Here is a 19,075-nt window from a genome sequence, read left to right as displayed (position 1 = left end):
GCAGGTCATTTGGAACTTTCTCAAAGAACAGTGATTAGAATCAAATAGTTCCAACCAACGCCTTATTCCTGAGCGAAAACTGAGAGCCATACTTGAAAGTTATAAATGCCTTCAGTATCGCTTAGCCGTTCCTCGTTTGTATGTAATAGTTGGATATTATTGGTTGTCGCAGTTGCTCGAACTTTTAGTCATTTTCGTAACACCGATCATTTTCAATTACCATGTACATTAACGCTTTGGCGTTACGCTGTATTTCTCCGTAAGTTTTTCATCGATCGCGCTCCAAAACAGCCGAGCAAAGGACATTTTTAGATATTTCTGCACATTTCTGTGCAGAAATAATAACATTCTGTTAACGTTCTGTTAACATTATTTCATTTGTTAGGGCCTCTTGAGATAATCTTTTGTACTGTTCTCAAGAAGTGTTTCATGAATTAGGCTTTCCTCAAAGTGCCAGGGTGTGGTAGTCAAAATCAATTGACAAAATTCTTAATCTAATTAACAAGAATCATTGACAAGAGTGCAGTGTTTACCTATTTACTCTCTGTATGATTGACATGCGACTTCTCCATACCCTTTCAAACCATTCTCAAAAGCTTACGAGTAATAAAATTGCGACAGATTAAAATGGGTAAACTAGCTATGGGGGGTTCAGTTGTGATTAGACATCGACATGAAAGAGAGTACCATATCACACTCATTTACTTTGAAAAGCACTTCCAAGGTATGTGTGCTATTTTATCCAAAATGCAGATGTATTTATCTTGTAGAGAGAGGTTTTCTCGACTCTGTAAATCCATGTGGCTCCCAACAGTTTCCACAGATTTCCTGAGTGATGTATATGGAATCAGTAAACAACTTGAAAAGATTGTTGTTGAGATTATAGACATGATTTGACAACTGAAAGGAAAAACATTGGACCCCTCTATCTTTCTTTAAAGCGTAACCTTGGGTGAGCAATTTTGACAAGATTTTCATGTCGCGACTGAGCCCTGTTAAGGAATGCTCCTGGAGGATAAAAAGCATCTGGAATCTTATCAGAAGATTGCAAAAAGTGTCTGTTCACTTTACTTATCTTAAGCGAAACAGAAACTTCGGTGACCAAGTAAACGATATTAATGCGCTCGAAACCTGTTTAATTCTCCCGCGGCATCTGGAATCTTATGAGGAGATTGCAAAAAGTGTCTGTTCACCTTTACTTACCCAGTTAAAAAGTATTATACACAAAATTATGCTGGTAGCTTCAATTAAGGTCTATTAGATCTCACTATTTTTACTACTCGTCAGTTCTGGATCTCAAGGACTCTCTGGATCTGAAGACTGGGAGGTCAGTCTCCAAATGTTTCTAAATATACTAACTTTAAAGTAATTCTCAATCTTACAGTTTTCGCCCAAACACCTAATTATTTCACTGAAAATAGTTGAAAAACACACCATTGTTTCGCTCCAAACAATTGGAATGTTTTCTTCACCTAGCATATGACAGAATCGCTCGGACTGGGTGTACATCATCCCCTTAGCGAATAAAGTGACACGTATCTCTGGGATATTAAAAGAAACGTCATGCCATCTAATTTTTTAAAGTGAATCAGCTCTTTGTTATTCTCCAAGACCAAAACAGTCATGACGGACAAATTCCAAGAATCAGCAAAACTTCTTTTTGTGGTATTGCTGATTTAAGCAAACAAGAGGCTCCAACCAGTATCTCGGTAAGGACGGGTGTCAATCAGCCACAGTTTAAAAACCAGACGTCTGTGTGTTATGGAGGACAATGGAGTTGCCCCTTACCTCAAATCGCTTCAATACGAATTTGTTGCTAGATAAATGGCGATCGCTACAAGTGCAAGAAACACCTGCACAAATTTGATTTAATGAAAAACTCTGATCTTTGAAGACCAGTCTAATATTACAATGGATGTCACTGTCAGGTTATATTCGTACGACACCCGAACTAAATTACTTCTGAGATAGCGATCAAGAACTAGGGATTATTCAAACACAAGTGAATCAGTTCACTTTTTTTTCGTTTTTCCACATCGGACTGTCATCGGAATGTCACGGTCAGGCTATATTTGTAGAATTCTGCATGAGACTGTTTCAGTCCCTCCCATTACTCTCATGGATGTTACAGTTGGTACTTACAGTTTTATGAGCAATGTAGTCCTGTTGAAAACTCCCAGAGGTAAGTTCTTTAACTGATTATTGGACAAGTCCCTGTCAACAAGGATTCATTACATCAGATAGTTAGATTTGTACCGTTAGAGAACGCTTGGAATTTTTTGACTCTTACCGGGTGGAGAGGGCTCAAAAAGTTGCTGATTTAATCTTCACCTTGGAATGCATAAGTAAGGATGGGCCTTAACGTTAAAAAATATCAGTTAACTATGATTTCTTATCTCATCTGAGAGAAATAACATCCGTCGATTAGGTTGAAAGGAAGGCCTTACTGATGAATATGAAGTGGGTCTCTCCACATAACTAGCCAAGATAAAACTCTTTGGTTGAAGTATTATAGAGAGAGATAATTCAAGATTTTTCTGGATTGGTGCAACAAAAGGTAATTATGAAAATTTAGCCTTTTTTGATTTTTAACTTATTAATTAAAAAAAACCGCGATGTCAGCGTAAAGAGGGGAATGTTGCTTGCAACAATCAGATTGCCGCACTTTTAGTATATCGTGATCACAAACCAATCAGATTGCCTCATAAGGCTATGCATCACGTACCAATCAGATTACAGCATTGGGGTACGCTTGCACAAATCAGAATGCTGTCCCTCTACCCAATCATGTCAGTAAATTAGGGTAACACGATACGTTGCGATGAAATCAACCCAACATTGACACCTACCAAGAATGACACTAACAAATATCGTGAGCCCATCTACCCAGTGTAATGGTTCATGTCCTTCGTGAGGACTTTCTCGCTATGATCGGTCGGGATTAGAAAGGTTCCTCAGGACGGATTTTTTCTACCATTTGCAAGTAAAAACGTGTTTTGTGTACCGGTCCTTCACTTACGACGCACACAACATTTTGGAAAGCCTACTTTCGCTGACTCTGGTAAAAGTTGCGAAAAAAAATGCATAAATCATATTGATTGTTAATCTTGTTTTTGCCTCGTGGTTGCTCTTTTTGCAAAGCTTGAAAAGACCCCCATGTTATATTTAATTTCTGCGTCGACTGCCTTGGTAAATATCCGATTCTCTACTTCTAAAACTTCTCCGTGAATTAAATATTGTATTTTTCCGCTGCAATTACGTGTTTACTTCTTACTCGCCACCAGAGACTAGACTTTCTCAGATAAAATGCCATTTTCCAGTAAACAGCGTAAGTTTTATGAAACATTTTTCTTTTCATCTGTGTCCATTTTTCTCTTGTGAAGGTCACTTTATTCATTCATATAGTATAAATCTACCCAGCCTGAACAACTGGTTCTGAATGGTCTAAGCGAGTTAATTATTAAAGCAAAAGGCCACACTTTCTATCGGTTTACTGGCGTAAAAGCCCACGCGGAGTGTAAGAAGTCGTACTACGGGGTGTAAGAAGTCGTAATACGCTCCCACAGTATCTTAGTGACGACATTGAACGAGTGCAAAAGAGAGCACTCTCCATCGTTTGTCTTTATGCGTCATATTTCGAATGTTTGGCCAGGTTCGACTTAGTAACCTTGCACGCGAGACGCGTGGCTCTGTGTATCAAGCTTTTCGAGTCTATCACGTCATGCCCGGATCACAAACTCGAGAGAACACAGATATAATCTAAGACAGTCCAGGGCTTATGCCATGCTCCGTACACATACAAATCGTTTTAAGAACACTTTTATTCCAAGTATGTGTACGTAAATTTTTTTTTTTTTAGACTAGTTTGTACAGTCATATTTAGAGAGTTTTTCGCATTTATGGTTTTATTATAATTTCAATTTGTATTTGGAATTCATTTATTCCTAGTTCTAAGTAATTGAAACGCAATTCAGTCTACGGACTGCCATGTTCGATATTTTAATAAACTATCTATCGTATCATCATCATCTATCATCTAATAGGGGTTAAGTCAGCGGTCAAAATTAAAGAAACCGCATGCTCTTTAACTTTTAAGATTTTCTCAGCCTTTTCTAGTCCTCAACAGTGAGAAATTGAACAAAACATTTTTGTGTCTCTAGATATATCAATTATGACCAAGACTCTTTAATATGCGGGAACTGGACCCAAACATATTTATTTCATGCTTAAAGCTGACAGACCTTCTGTTAAGACAATAATGCAGGGAGACCTTTCATTGTATTGTGACATCTATCACTCAAATAACACTTAACTAAGTAAGTTCCAAACAAACAAACTCAGTTCAAGAAAGGTAAAAATTAGCGATATTCTCAACTAGTTTGGATCACCATGTATGAATGTTAACACTGACCTGGAAAGGTTTTTTTTTTCGTGCATAGAAATGTCCTACTTACAGTACTTTCAGTTTGATATTACTGCTTAGTATCACTCGAGGCAAACTCTGCAACTGATTGTAGGACAAGTCCCTAAAAAACGCGTGTTTGGAGAATGAGATGATTGCCGGTGAGAAAAGAAAAATAAAGAAACAAACATTCAGTTAACAAGCCACATTTCCAAGGGCTATTTGGAACTCTGTAATTTCTGTCTTGGGTAACTTTTTTTCTGCCGAAATTCTTATCAGATAGAATTTAGGCAGATGCAGGTCGTTATTCAGTTGTAGTAATTGTTGTATTAGAAAAAAAAATTACGCTCATTTATTTAAAAAAAGTTACTTTGAGGGAGAGATAATTGGTTGAACTTGAGAAAAGATCTTCACATCAGCGTTCAAATCTTACCACCAGCTCAGAATTTAATACTTGAAACCTACCTCTCTGGGAAAAATTCAAATTTCCCTTTTCCAATCTTTTTCGGATTTTGTTACGTTTGATAAATAAATGCACCTTATTCGATGGTTTAACAAAATTGTAAGGCAGACTGACGATTTGCGACCTTTTCATATTAGCGAGGAAAGATGCAAGCATTATGCAAAATGTTTGCCTGTCGAATAAGGGAGAAGGTATATTCAGTTGGCTATAAATCGAAGTTGTTTTTTTTTTTCCCTTGGACTAGCTTTGGGCAATTGTTCAAGGAAGTGAGTGCCAGCAGGCTGGTGAGGTCATATGGACACGCCCAATTTCACGCGACCCACAACAAAAAGACCAATGTCCTTATATAATTTACGATTTGATTTTTTTAAGTCTCCTTTCATTATGCAAAATTACAAGCAAGCATTTTGAGTTAGCATGAAAACCTACAAAATGAGAGCAAAAATGTGACGACAGATTTTTTTTAGGGTAACTACTTTTTTTTTTTTTTAAATCGAGAATTCGTTAAATCTGTGTCTGCGTCTCAAGAAAGATATATTTTCTTTTGATTTAATGCAAAGGAAGAAAGTGCAGCTTTTCGTTTTCGAGAGCGGCACGTTTTTCGTCTGCAACAGGAGTAAAACTTCATTGTGCGATTCTATAATTTTGGAACTTCCGGTTTATGTACTCACACAAAACTGATCAAACTCTATGTCCGACTGGTTAACTACTGGCTCCGATCAATAAATCAAGAACGAGAGGTGTATAAAACCATATTTTGAACTACTGAAAACAATACATCACAAATGCAATACAGAGGAAAAGAATATTAACGTCGACGAAGAATTTTTGAAAAAAATAATCAAAATTTATACTTACAATTCCTCCAAGGCGGACATTTCTTGAAAAATGTTTCGAGGCAGCTTTTCCAGCCGATTATCACTCAACCGCCTACATTTAGACAACGATACAAAAATATCTAATTGCATTGGATGAAAGATGCTTCAAATTTAGCGCAGAGATTTTCTGATTATCTTAATGTACCTAGAATATCCACATCATAAACGCTATCCCCATTTTCGGCGTGATTTTGTAGTTTAAGTCTGTATTAGAGCGCATAATTTCGTTACATCTTCGCTCTTAGTTCCGGGATTGCATTGCAGTTTCCTGCCTTCGAATACTATCATCTTTTAGTACGTGTTAAAAAATAAATGTGGAAAACATTCTCTCGAAAAGAGCCCTGAACGTTTTGTTTATGTTTCGCGGGTCACCGTCAGCCTCGCTATGGTGTTTGCGCGGTTTATTTTCTAACACGGCGTTGGAGATTTTAATGCCGGCTTTTCAAGCGTTACTATTCGGTTCTTAATTTTTAGCTCTAGCCATCGAATATACTACAACTGATTTTCGTGAAGCAGCATAGCGTTTCCAAAAACCTCTTGGTCTATCAGAAGTAAGGTTGTGCATGCCAAAGAAGTAACGTGCCACAGGACACTATTCCCTCTAAATAAGCATCGACAGTTTTTTGATAGAGCCATTACATTAAACACTTTTGTTCGTCCTCTTGATCATCTCTTAATGCGATACTTGAGCCCGCGGGATACAGTGGTGTTGTGCTTTTCAGATGATCATACTGTGTAACTTGTTTGAGGTTTCCATGCCGAACTGTTTTTAATTTCTGCAGTGCTGGTCAAGTTTAGGTATTTCTAAATGTTTTGCACAACCAAAGTAATTAGTACCTTCGGACAAGCACCTAGAAATGCGCACGCACAAACAAGTAACTACCGTATCAGCACTCGCAGATACGACCTACATAAATCTGTAAACGTTACGCTGTTGAATGATGACACTTTGGACACAAAACTAAACGTATTCAATTGAAATCATGTTCACGCTGTTGGCGCATGCTATACCGTCAGAAACAAAAGAGAGCAGGTAACAACCCAAATGTTTGCTTGAAAAGGTGTCAAATAATTGCTACTCACAAATATTTCAACATATCTTGGCCTGTAAAGAGATCTTCAGATAATTTTTTTAAGTTGTTGTTTCCCAGCCACCTGTAAAACGCATTAAAGTTAAATACCATTAGCATTTGAAAAAATTTTCATTCCTTGTACTGACTAGAACTTGCAAGAGGTCCAACTTTTTGCCTAAGGTTTGTTCTAGAACTCAAATCTACATGTACTCAATATTATGACGGCTTGAACATTTCTCATTTTGTTTACCCGAACAATGATTGGTGCGTAAATATACTCATTCATTGCTGTTCTTGAGTCTAGCAGGTCATATCACCATAATCTTCCTATTAGGCTACCTTCAACTAAGGCATGTCCACGTATGGTTTATTATCATCTTTCAATTATTAGATAAAAATCGTTCTTAAGCCTGCGAGACAAATTGCACTCGGTAATGGTAAATCTTGATAGACAGAAGAACATCAACAGGTTAAACCTGAGGTGAACATGGAATGTTTTTTTAATAAAATATGTCTAAGTTATAGGCCATTCATATGTTATCCAAAGTAAAAGGTAGGATGTTTGTAAGTCCTGCCTTTTTCCCCCTAACTGTTAATTATTTTGTTACAAAGGATTTGTACAAGTGCCTGATGTTTGTCAAATTTAGTGGTTTGCTAGTATTCAATCCTATCATCAAAACAAAATTAAAAAAGTTTTGATTCAGTCGTGGGTGAGATTCATATTTAAATAAAACTATCATATAGGAAGAGGAATCACTCTAAGTCAGTGGCAGTCAACTATATTAAGCTTCAGAGCGAATAACTTACAGATTAATTAACTTGTAGCGCTTCAACAGATCACTTGGTAGAGTCTCCAGTTTGTTGAAGTCCAGACCTCTGTATAAAGATATAAGGTCTTTCATTGTTCAGTCGGGAGTGGGGATTTTATTTTGATTTTGTCCACAAATGTAAACAGACAGGCTGTGGTTGCGCACTGAACTTAAAATTGAAAATTACAGGAATAAAAATGTTTCAACAAAAGCCTGCACGTTTCTAAACAATGCACGTGTGCAGTTTCAACGAGTCATTGCAGTGCTTACTGATTTAAAAAGAAGGAAGATTCAAATAAATTTCTAATTAATCTAACTATGTTACAGAGAACAGTTTGACGGTCAACATTACTTATCAATAACAAATGAGCATGACAAAATTTTAAGTATATAAAGTTGATCAGCTCTATCATATCAAACTTCGCCTATTGTTATGGTATGATTTGTTCTCGGGAAATGGGCTCTATTGTTTACACCGGATGGTTTAAATCGTGCTTAGCAGCCATCGAGTTCGGGCAAGAATTTTTTGGTGTAGCAACTTTTGCCTCGGGGTAGTATCCTTGGGAATTTATTTAGCCCAAGAAATTTGAAGTAAGAAATTGTGTGGGAGAGGGAGAAGTGATTGGTTGCCACCAAACAAAGCGCTGATTTCACAGCATTTGTTGTTATGACCACTTTCTTTTTCTTCTTTTCTGACTTGTTCAGTTTATGGCTCCAATTTGGGTTTTTGGTATTTAAAGAAGAATCAGAATGCATTAGATCCCCTGGAAGTGAAAACTCCTGCTATACCACAAACTAAACATCCTAAATAAATACTGCAAGGAAACCGTCGTTTACCACAATGCAGCTGAGGAAGGGTTCATAGACTTCCAGCTTAATATCATAAGTTGACATCAATAGTAATAAGATGTACTTTAAACCTTGAATTATTTAATTAGAACAAAAATCGAGAAGGAGACGTCCTTTTGGTTATTCCGAAGGTGCCAAAGTTTAGAGAAATCTTAGGAATTTTTTTTTTTTGCACTCTCACTTTTCTAATAGGACTCTACATCTTTCTGGAGTTTTTGAAAGTTTTTTATGAATTCGCTCTAAAATGGAAGAATCAAACTGACTCAAAATAAGTCTTGAAGCTGTAATTTATGACTGAAAGTAAGATGAATGCAAAAACCAGCTACGTCGCAGGCTCAGTGAATCGTTTAACAACCTGTTTATTTACTTTACTTGGAATCCTTCAAAATCAATTAAAAGCGCTAGCTGTTTTGAACTGTCTTTTGCCCTCCCATCAAAAAATTTAGATGCTTTTAGAATTATAATGCGCGCCTTTCTTCAGTGGCATTAAATTTTTCAAAATTTGAATGATCAATGTTTAGTTTGTTTTTGCAGGAAGTTTTCATCACTTTAAAAATACGATTGACGCAAAACAGAATGTATTAACCAAAATTTAATTATGTATGCCAGGGAGCTGACAAAGTTACCAGCAGTTACCAATTCTTTAATTCGAGGTATGCAAGGCCACGCTGAGCACACTTCGCTCGCTGCCAGTTCCAATTCATGAATCCTTTCAAGTGCGGAGACCGCAACTGAATATGTACAGTCATCGTAATTCCTTTTCAATAACTTTGTGCTTTAAGAATTAGCAGTACATTCAAATAAAAATTGCTCAAATAGTCTTAGAATTGACAGTACAAAATTGTTCACGTTCCCAGTCACCATCTCTGAGGAGGATATGTTACAAGATATATTTTAGAACTTTAGATTTGGTAGAATTACTGATCCAAAACGGTATAAGACTGCAAAACCACAGAACTTACAGGTTTCTAAATTCTTTCCCCTCCCGATATGTACGAGGTAACTGGTCAGAGGACAAGTTCTTTATGTTGTTGTTGTTCAGGAAACTGCATTGGAAAAATGGAAAACACAAGATAGGGCTGTTGAAAAGCAAATAGGCTAACAGATTGATTTCCTTTTGTGCTGCCATTGTAAACTTGAAAGGTAACAAGAAATGTGACAACATCAGACATCTTTCTTAACATTTCGTGAAACAGGAATTATCCAGTGCTCCTGATAATATTTTTCTTATATAAAGAAGTCGATGATTGGATCGCAGAATGCATGGCTTTTCTACTGTCGACGAAAGGAGGCTGAAGGGAATCCATTTTCAGAATGCTTCCTTAAGATGAAAAAATAGCCTCTCCTTTTACACAATAGCTGCCGCACACAGTTTCTATTTACTTATTTGTTTTAAAAAGCTCTCTTCCTATCAATGTTTGCCACGTTATATAACATATGCCAACAGAAAATTAAATCCCTATCTCGATGTCTCTACGTACATAAGTTTTTAATTAGGAGCTTGAGCAGCTTAGCGAGGGAAACAGACTATATGAAATGGACTAGATTCTATTTACAATAGAAATTTGCTGAAGCAAAAGTCTGTAGAATAGTATTTGGACAAGCTGAAAATAAACTGCTAAGCGGTTTGAATTCAATGTTATTCAGTTGGGAACAGATTGCTCGCCAAGCTTCCGTCGGCTTGGAAAATGAGGGAATCAATGCGAGGTAAAGACCTGTGCGATTCAAAGAGGACCATTCCCATAGAATCATAAAGTATGTCTGAGTTTCCAAAAAAGACGAGAAGGGCCTTGGCTGTCCTTCTACGATATCTGTCCCATCAAAATATCAAAATGTCAATAGAAATGTCTTGCAAGTTGACGTTTCGAATTGTCTTTATGCTTGCTTGCTTCATATTTAAGGGTTGATGTGGCTTTGAACCCATGAAAGGGATGGGAAAAGTATCAAAATTTTGACGCTGCACAACGCTGCATGTTTTCAAGAGCTTACATCCCAACTGGCGGTGTATGACGTTCAAGTAATTCATTGGTAAAGTGGAAAACTTGAAACAGCTTTATCGCGCAGTCAGTTTATAATCGGTTCTGTTTACCCAAGAACAGTTATTTTCTATACAAATCACGAGAATAGAGCTAGATAAGGTGAGAAAATGATCAGCAGCCCCATATCAAGCGAAACAAACATTTCACTCACAGTTCTTGAAGATTGTAATTCTCAAAAAAGGCTCCTGAAGGTAAGTGTTCGAGCTGATTATACGACAAGTCGCTACAAAAAAGTAAACAAGGAATATCCAAGTTAGGAGATATGAAAGATATGAGAGAAAAGACCGAAGAATACCATCCTTTAAAATGAATTTTTAGATATCATGGAATTAGATTTACAACTTCGGGAACCAGGCTATCTACGAACCTTGAAGGCTCGAGACTGTAATGCACAAAAATTGAGGAACAGAAACTAGCCAATTAATCGAATTGATGGGAGTGGATTTATTACAATCAAGTTAATGAGGGCAATAAGGGTAAAAAGAGAGGCTACGCTGGCTGTGATTTAGTTACAATGGAGCGATATCGCTGAAGTGTTAGTTACTGAGGTTTACCGTTGTACAAGCTACCTAAAGCTAGATTGAAAGCCTCTCCCAGCTTAAAAGGTCACCCAGTATACGTGGCATGGCATGCTTCACCCCCTGTTCATTCCCACACCAGCCATTCGACTCTGGATCGCCCACAAGTCCCGGTAAGTTAGCTGGGATAAAAAGTTTTCTAGTCAGAAACATCATCACATGTCGAGATAGTTCATTTGGTCCAAATGTTACCGCTTACAGCTTGAACTACTGACTTAGCATATTATTTTCAGCGAACTAAGCCTAGGATGGCTGCGCTAAATGTCACATTGAAAGAAATGATGTATTCTGAATTCATTTAGTTGTCAAAACTGGTCTTTTGGAATGACCCAGTGCTCAGATCGCTAGTGGTGATTGATTCAAAGCGAAGGAAAGTCGTGCCGAGATCTGAACCCAGTCAAGAGAGGATAAAGTGTCGCCCCTTCGCCCATTTAATAGATACTGAGGAGTCTTGTGTGGATTGTCAAGATGGGAGTTAATTAGATTTAAAAAATGAGAATTATGGCGGCTTATTCCGTTCGCCCTATCTATTTAACTTGCCATTAATCAGATAAGCGTGACAAATTCAAATACGTCGAAGAGTTTCTCTAAACAAGGCATTCTGTAACTTGAAACGTCAGGAGAGAAAGCATAGAATGAGAAATCTAAGCAGATAATCGCTCGTTGCTGATCTTGTGACACTCTAGGTGCTAACTAGATCATTCCAATTATACGTTGACTCCAGTAACTTCCTTTGTCGGTGAGAGATTTGCTGCTGATTCCGGCAGAGTTGCTAGGGTTTACTAATCCTTCCAAAAACATGTCTTACGGAGTCCACACTCGAGATATCAACATGTACTCAGCAACTTGTCTAAAACTACGTTTTCCTCGCTCTGGCAGCCTCAGAATCTAAATTGTGACATTTCTGTCTTTGGTGATCGAGACAGCTTACTACAGTATTCAGCACGTAGCAACATAATCGCACAAAAGTCGTGCGATCGGTGAGCCCCCTGAACAAGATGGCGTCCGAAATATTCAATAAATCAATTTTTTTAGATACTTAGGAAAACTGTTGTGATTCAGCTTCCAGAACAACGACCAGGCTCTCACACGTGTAACCTCGAGCACATAGTTCGTAATGCACGCACATATATTGCAGGCTTTTTCTTCGAAGAGCATGCAGAAGACTGTATTCTCAAAATAAAGGTCATACGAAATTCGGAAGAGACTTTTCACGAATCCGAGTATCAAGTTTACAACACGATCAACCTTCAAGGTGTTGTTTTTCAAAATCTGTACGTCTGCTTAAACGGTATTTTTCAAAATTCCTACTCTAGACATTTAGTTTTACAAAGAAAATGGTGTCTAACAGATTTCACTTTCATCTTATTTTAGATTATATTGATATTTCAAGGTGTTAATGATAAAGATCTGAGATAGGGTCGTAAAGGTGGTTTTAATGTAAAACGTATCTCATAGAATAGGAAAGTGGTCAAGATATGCACTCGTCTTCTACTTCCCGCTATTTCTAATACGAAAATGCTCCTTGGTACGTACAATAACTTGACTTTTATGTCTCACTGGCAATTATTGAAGGAGGAGATTCTTTACACGTGGACGTGCTATTTCAGTGAGACAACTGTGAAACGCACAAGAATCTCTGAGCAGAGTGACGCTTGAGGCTCCGATTGGGTTCTTTAAATATGGAATAACGGAGGATTATCGATGACAAGTTTAAAATTACAGAATAAAACCCGAGTCTTATCTAAGGTGTCAACCCACACCAGGCATAATGGAACATGATTCCTGTTGTTTTTCAGTTTTCAGTGTTTAGGAGATTGAAATGCTTCAGATGCTGATGGTTTTTCACATTAATAAGTTCTAAAGCAAGGCTTTTCATGGACTCTGCAGGCATCAGACAAAGTAAAAAATTCCTCTCTCAGTGTGCAATCGACAAAGTCACTGATCCACGCTTTTGTATCTTCGCACCTTGATTACTGTAACTCAATTCATTTTGTTTCAACTAATTATCAATTTGATTGTTTACAGAACGTTCACAACACCACAGCTGGGATGATTTTCCCTATTATGAGCTTTGAACACAATACATCGACTCTCATAGACCTACAATTGCTTCCTGTATCATTCAGAGTTCAATTTAAAATTTGCTTCTGTCTGTCTTTAAGTCGTTAAACAATCTGAGATGTGCTATCTCTAAAACCTGCATCCAACTATGCTCTTCGCTAGTCTACACAATCTCTTCTATTCATTTCTTTGTCAACTGCTCTACACTTGGGGACCGCGTCTTAGCTCATGCTGCTCCTGCCTTATAGTACTTGTTGCCGTGTGTTACCAATTGGATCCTTTAGCCGCCTAGCTACATTTAAGAAAGAACTCAAAATCTTTCTTTATAGGAAAGCGTTCAGTACCAGTTTATCATACATGATAAAGCGCTTTTAAATGTACGCATAGTTTTTAGAGTTATTCAAAGGTTTTTTTTATCTTATTAATTATATCAAAGAACTCATTTACAATGCGGGCAGAACAAAGCTCATCAGAACCAAAGTTTGTTTCACCCCTTCCTGATTCTTTTTCTTCTTTTTCGTTCCTTTTAATGGAATTGTCAATGCGCCAGTTGACATGTACCTTGTATGGGGGTGGTTGTCTGCAACCTTATAATTTGGCAACTAGTTACGTCGCCCATTAATTACTTTTGATACCGCGTGAGTTCGCTTCCAGTTTACTCAATAAAAGTGCCGCTCCTAGTCTGTTACAACGCTGGTGACAGAGCTAAAACTGCAAAGTTGACCTTGGGCAATATTGTTCCTCTGGAAAGTATTACCTAAATATAACTCTTAGTTGTGAAATCACCGTTTCACAGGAGCGGTTTTGGAAATTACTTGCTCCGAAGACCGACAAAGTCGATGGCGTTATGTCTCGTACAATATAAATGGAACAATTTTGCTTTGCCGCTACCATGGCAATCAGCCGCAAAAAAATAGTCCTCTCTTCTGTGTAGCTCTGTGTTACAATGTATCTAGGTCCCCCATATGCTAAAGTTCATTCCAGACTCAAGACTGTTGGGTTTTTGAGGCCTTCAGGATCTGATACAACCATTATACACAATGACCCACACGCTCCTGTTCGTAGGCTGAGTACTTAGTTCATAGCGAGATAGATTTCGTCGACGTTAGGAAGAAACAATCAAATTTGAAGAAAGGTATATCATGTGTGTCATTGACACTTTCCAATTTGGTGATGCCATGTGCTTAGTGATCGCTTGTTGAATGTGAGTGAGTCTGTAGAAAGGAAGCCCTTAAAGACTGAAACGTGAAAGTGATGGATCATTTCCTGTAAGTCGCCGTGCAGGTGAATTTGAATTTTCTCAAAGAACAATGATTAGAGTCAAATCGTGCCAACCAACGCCTCATTGCTCACACTTAGTCCAGCGTAAAATGAGCGTTAAATATAAAAGTTATAAATCTCCTCAGTATCGCTTAGCTGTTACTCGTCGATAGGTAATATTGTGGATGGTATATGGTTGCCTCAGTTTCTTAAAATTTTCTTCATTTTCGTAACACCAATCATTTTCAGTTACCATGTACATTATCGCTTTCGCGTTACGCTGTATTTCTCCGTAAAGTTTCACCGGTCGCACTCCAAAAAAAACGAGAATAGGACATATTTCGATATTTCTTTACATTTCTGTGCAGAAACATTAACATTCTGTTAACGTACTGTTAGCATTCTTTCATTTGTAAGGACCTCCTAAGGTAATTGCTTGTACTGTTCTCAAGAAGTGTTTCATAAATTAGGCTTCCCTCAAAGTGCCAGGGTTTGCAGTCGAAATCAATTAACAAAACTTTTAATCTAATTAACAAAAATCTTTGATAAGAGTGCAGCCTTAACTGGTTTACTCTTTAAGTAATTGACGCGCGACTTCTTCAAATAATTTCAAACCCTTTACAAAAGCTCACGAGTAATGAAATTGCAACATATGGAAATGGGTAAACTAGCTGTGGGGGTTCATCGGTGATCAGACATCGACATGAGAGAGGGAACCATATCACAATCATTTGCCTTGAAATGCACTTCTAAGGTGTGTGTGCTATGTTATTCAAAATGCAGATGTATCTAAACTGTCAAGAGAGGTTTTTTCGACTCCCTGTAAATCCATGTGGCTCCCAACAGCCTCCACAATTTTTCCTGGGTGATGCATACGGAATCCGTAAACAGCTTGAAAAGATTGTTGTTGGGATTATAGACAAGATTTAGAAAGTTAAAGGAAAAACTTTTGACCCCTCTCTTTATTGTCTGCTAAAGGATTTCAACATTATGAGAGGTGACCTGTCTCATACCTCTCCACGGAACCGTTGAAAGTGAGGTTCAGAACAAAGTTTTAAATTTAGAAATACAAATGGTAAGACATGTGTAAATGAATAGCAAACAGGTGGGCAAATATAGTAGAATTCAATTAGTATTACATATGTCACAGACCTCTTGTTGTAAGATCATGAATTAATCAGATACATATATTGAAAAAAGTTTTCTTTCTTGGTATATAGATCGGAGCGAGTTTGACAATGATCACCTGAATGATTGTCCAATGAGCCTGCGATGCTGCGCATTCGGAGCCAACACTTCATTGTACATAGTAATTAAATTCTTAGATACATTGCATTGATAAGGCAACTTAAAGAAATCTTGAAATGATGAGAGAGGTTTAAAATAATATCACTTCAAGTCATAAAATTTGAAATAGCTGTTAAGCAATTAATTAACAAAATCTTCCTTTTGTCACTATGTTGCTATTTTCATGTCTCTAACTATGCAAGCTGTTAACTAGCTAAGAATAGGGATTTAGAGTGAGAGGGTACCTGTCAAAAGCCTTGCAGGGTTCAGTTTGGGATTAGAGCACAAAGTGCATGGAACAGTTTTTAAATTATCAGGTTAGTGCAAAATGTTTTGGGCTCAGCAAGACCAGTGTCATCTGGCCACTTGCCCCAGGATGCTGGAGGGAAATGAGAATGCTTGTCACTTGACCCAACTGTAACCCTAACCCAACTGTAGCCCTAACATCAAAATACTGGAAAAAGGTCAATGGAACTCAAGTGATTTCTGCAAGCCCAGCCCTAACCACAGGTTTAAGTCGAGACTCGCCATAGCTGTCTCCTGAGGGTGTCAAATACCTTAGTCACGTGATGTTAATTTTTTTCAATTTAAAGGATTGTAACAATTCTAGTAAAGACTAAGGCCGGATCGGGATGACAAAAACCGATAGACATTACAATAGAGTGCACATTAAGCTGACGCACAACTGAGGTTGAATGATATCAATTAACGATTATCTTTAGCGAAACAGAAACTTTTGCGACCAAGACGAACTAGACCGATTCACATAATGATTAATGCGCCCGAATCTTTATCTACAACTTTTTGCAGCTGAATCAGTACAAGTCAATAATTTTTTAATAAATTGCCACTCCAATAAAGCACCCTCATTCCAATATGCTCCCTTTTTTTCAGCCGAGATTTTGAAGAAGTGCCCAAGCGCTTATTCGAGGAAGTACGTTTGACAGACTTGGTTAAGAGAAGCCATTGAACTTCTCAAGATAAGATTCCCTGATAGGATTATTGCATTTACAAATAATTCAAGATTGCTCTGAGATTTTGCGACACAGTTTGATACACTTACGCTCGAGAATTTTGGTAATTATGCTGGAATCATGCTCGATCATCTGACTACAGTATTACATACAAACTTATGCCGGTTTAATTCATCTGAGCCTATCACGGGTGTCAATCAGCTACTATTTAAAAACCAGGTGTCAGTGTATTATAAGGACAAATTAAAAGAGTTGCCGGTGGTTTGCATTCTTTACTCTGTAACCTCAAATTGCTTCCATGCGAACTTTCTGTTAGATAAATAGCGATCGTTAAGAGTGCGAGGAACACTCACACAAGTGTAATGAAATGTAAAACTCTGATCTTTGAAGCCTGGTCTAACATTTCAATGGATATCACTGTCAGGTTATATTCTTATGACACCCGAACTGAATAATTGTTAAATTAAAAACGCCCCCAAGAAATTATTATTTTCTAAGAAGAAACCGGATTTTTTTAGCTCCCTTTTGATTTCAAGCTGACGTGCACGCTTACCATATTTGTAGATTATGGTATATTGGCTCATATACCATAATGGCTGAGCCAATAAAAAGTTTTGAATTGCATTATCCAATGATCCAGTTTTTAATAATTTCTGAGATAGCGATCAAGAATTAGAGAGTATTCAAATACAACTGCATCAGTTCACCTTTGCATATCGGACTGTCAATGGAATGTCACAGTCATGTTACATTTTTAATGCACCCGTGCTTAATTATTCCTGAGATGGCGATCAAGATGAGAAAGGGATTTATTAGACTCAAATAACTAGAGATTACTCAAATACAACTAGAACAGTTCCCTTTATTTATTCACTTTTGCATGTCGGACTGTCATCATGTATTAAAGTTTCTTATGAAATTCATAAGGTCGTCAATTGGAGGTTCCACTTACCTTAAAAGCAATTATTTGGGATTCGTTCCCATCTATAACTATCTAAATATTGTCCATAAAATCAAGAGAGCTGGCGAAGCTCCGTGTCTCAGTGCAATTGTTTCCGTCAGATTCTTTATCGAGTTCAAGTGATGTTTCCCTTTAGCCCTAAATCGTAATAACGTGCTCTGCACACTGTTATATATTGCCTGAGATCCCAAGATCGCAATCGACATATACCGAACAAACGGTGTAGTTATCATTTCTAGTGATGGTCATATCCAGTGTATGGTTACAATCAGTAATCGCTTCCGGCAATTCTACGTTGAATAAAACTTGGTTTTAGAAACTGCAAAACTCCGTCAAAATCACCGTTATGATATTCTTTTTACAAACCAAGCGAGAAATACGATACTTTTTTTATCGCTTGCTCTCGTCTTGATAAAACCTGAGAAAGTGCTAACTTTCTCCACCTAAAAACGATTGTTTTCAGGCAAATTTAACCATAGGGATTCAAGAATCCAAACTACCAGGTTCTACTGAAGCTGTTGCATACAGTCCGTACTGCGAGCGTTTATAGTGCAGAGTTTCTTTCCCGAGTCATGGGGGAGGGGATGTAGAATTAGACCGGCTGTGTTTTATTCCTCGCCACTGGTTGTTTTCTCCACCGAATATACATTTTTCCTTTACAAAGAGTGGAATCCTGCGTGAAACTGCCTCAGTCCTCCCCATTGCTTGCATGGACGTTACAGTAGTAAATAATGAATAATGTTGGTACTTACAGTCTTTCGAGGCGCCGATTGCTCCGGAAAACTCCATGGGATAGGTTCTTTAGCTGATTATTGGACAAGACCCTGTAAACAAGAAATCATTACATCGGATAGTTAGATTTGCATTGTTAGATAAAGCTTAGAACTTTGTAGGATTCTTACCGGGTGGAGGGGGCTAAAAAAGTTGCTGGTTTGATTTCAACCTCAAAATACATAGGTAAGAATGGCCTTAACGTGAACAAATATTAGTTAACTTTGGTTTACTATCTCATCGGAGACAAAGAACATCGGTCGATGAGGTTTGAAGGAGGGTTTCTTCGATGAATTCTGAGGTGGGACTTTCCATACAACTAGCCAAGATAAAACTCTTTGGTAGAAGTATACAGAAAGATTATTCAAGATTTTTCTGGACTGGTGCAACAAAAGGTAATAGTTTAACCGGCTCTCGATTACCCTCCTCCCCTGCCCCCTCACTCGTGCTAGACGACTGTTTTAAAAAGCTACAAAAATAAGTAAGTCGACAATGTGTTAGAGATCATAGTCCACTTTAAAAGCCACTCCCTCCTCTGTGAAATGTTTTATTGCCACCACATTCGCTAGAATGGTTACAACCCCATCGATAAAATTTACGTCGCTGACAATGAAATTAAACCAACACTATCTAAGGCTTATCAAAAAGTAGCTCCATTCTCTGCCTT

At 37.7% G+C, this 19,075-nt stretch overlaps 1 protein-coding gene and 1 long non-coding RNA gene across 2 annotated transcripts in view; both read right to left on the bottom strand.

Annotated features, from left to right (window-relative positions):
* Positions 1-5,797, bottom strand: part of LOC111345008 (uncharacterized) — a 40,662-nt gene extending 34,865 nt beyond the window's left edge. The window contains exons 1-3 of the mRNA XM_088762446.1: positions 5,724-5,797; positions 4,455-4,526; positions 2,143-2,214 (exon numbers count right to left, since the gene is read on the bottom strand). Coding sequence (XP_088618572.1) covers positions 2,143-2,214; positions 4,455-4,526; positions 5,724-5,743 — 164 coding nt within the window. The 5' untranslated portion in view covers positions 5,744-5,797. The remainder of the gene's footprint in view (positions 1-2,142; positions 2,215-4,454; positions 4,527-5,723) is intronic.
* Positions 5,798-9,436: 3,639 nt separating this feature from the next.
* On the bottom strand, positions 9,437-18,463 carry LOC148743096 (uncharacterized). The gene is made up of 3 exons (XR_015990451.1): positions 18,390-18,463; positions 10,665-10,736; positions 9,437-9,520 (listed from the first exon to the last, which is right to left on the bottom strand). It is a non-coding gene; the product is annotated as an uncharacterized LOC148743096 (long non-coding RNA).
* Positions 18,464-19,075: the final 612 nt, after the last annotated feature.

This window comes from Stylophora pistillata, chromosome 1, assembly GCF_964205215.1.
Source record: "Stylophora pistillata chromosome 1, jaStyPist1.2, whole genome shotgun sequence".
Lineage (NCBI taxonomy): Eukaryota > Metazoa > Cnidaria > Anthozoa > Scleractinia > Pocilloporidae > Stylophora > Stylophora pistillata.
This window is presented reverse-complemented; position numbering and strand designations above follow the sequence as displayed.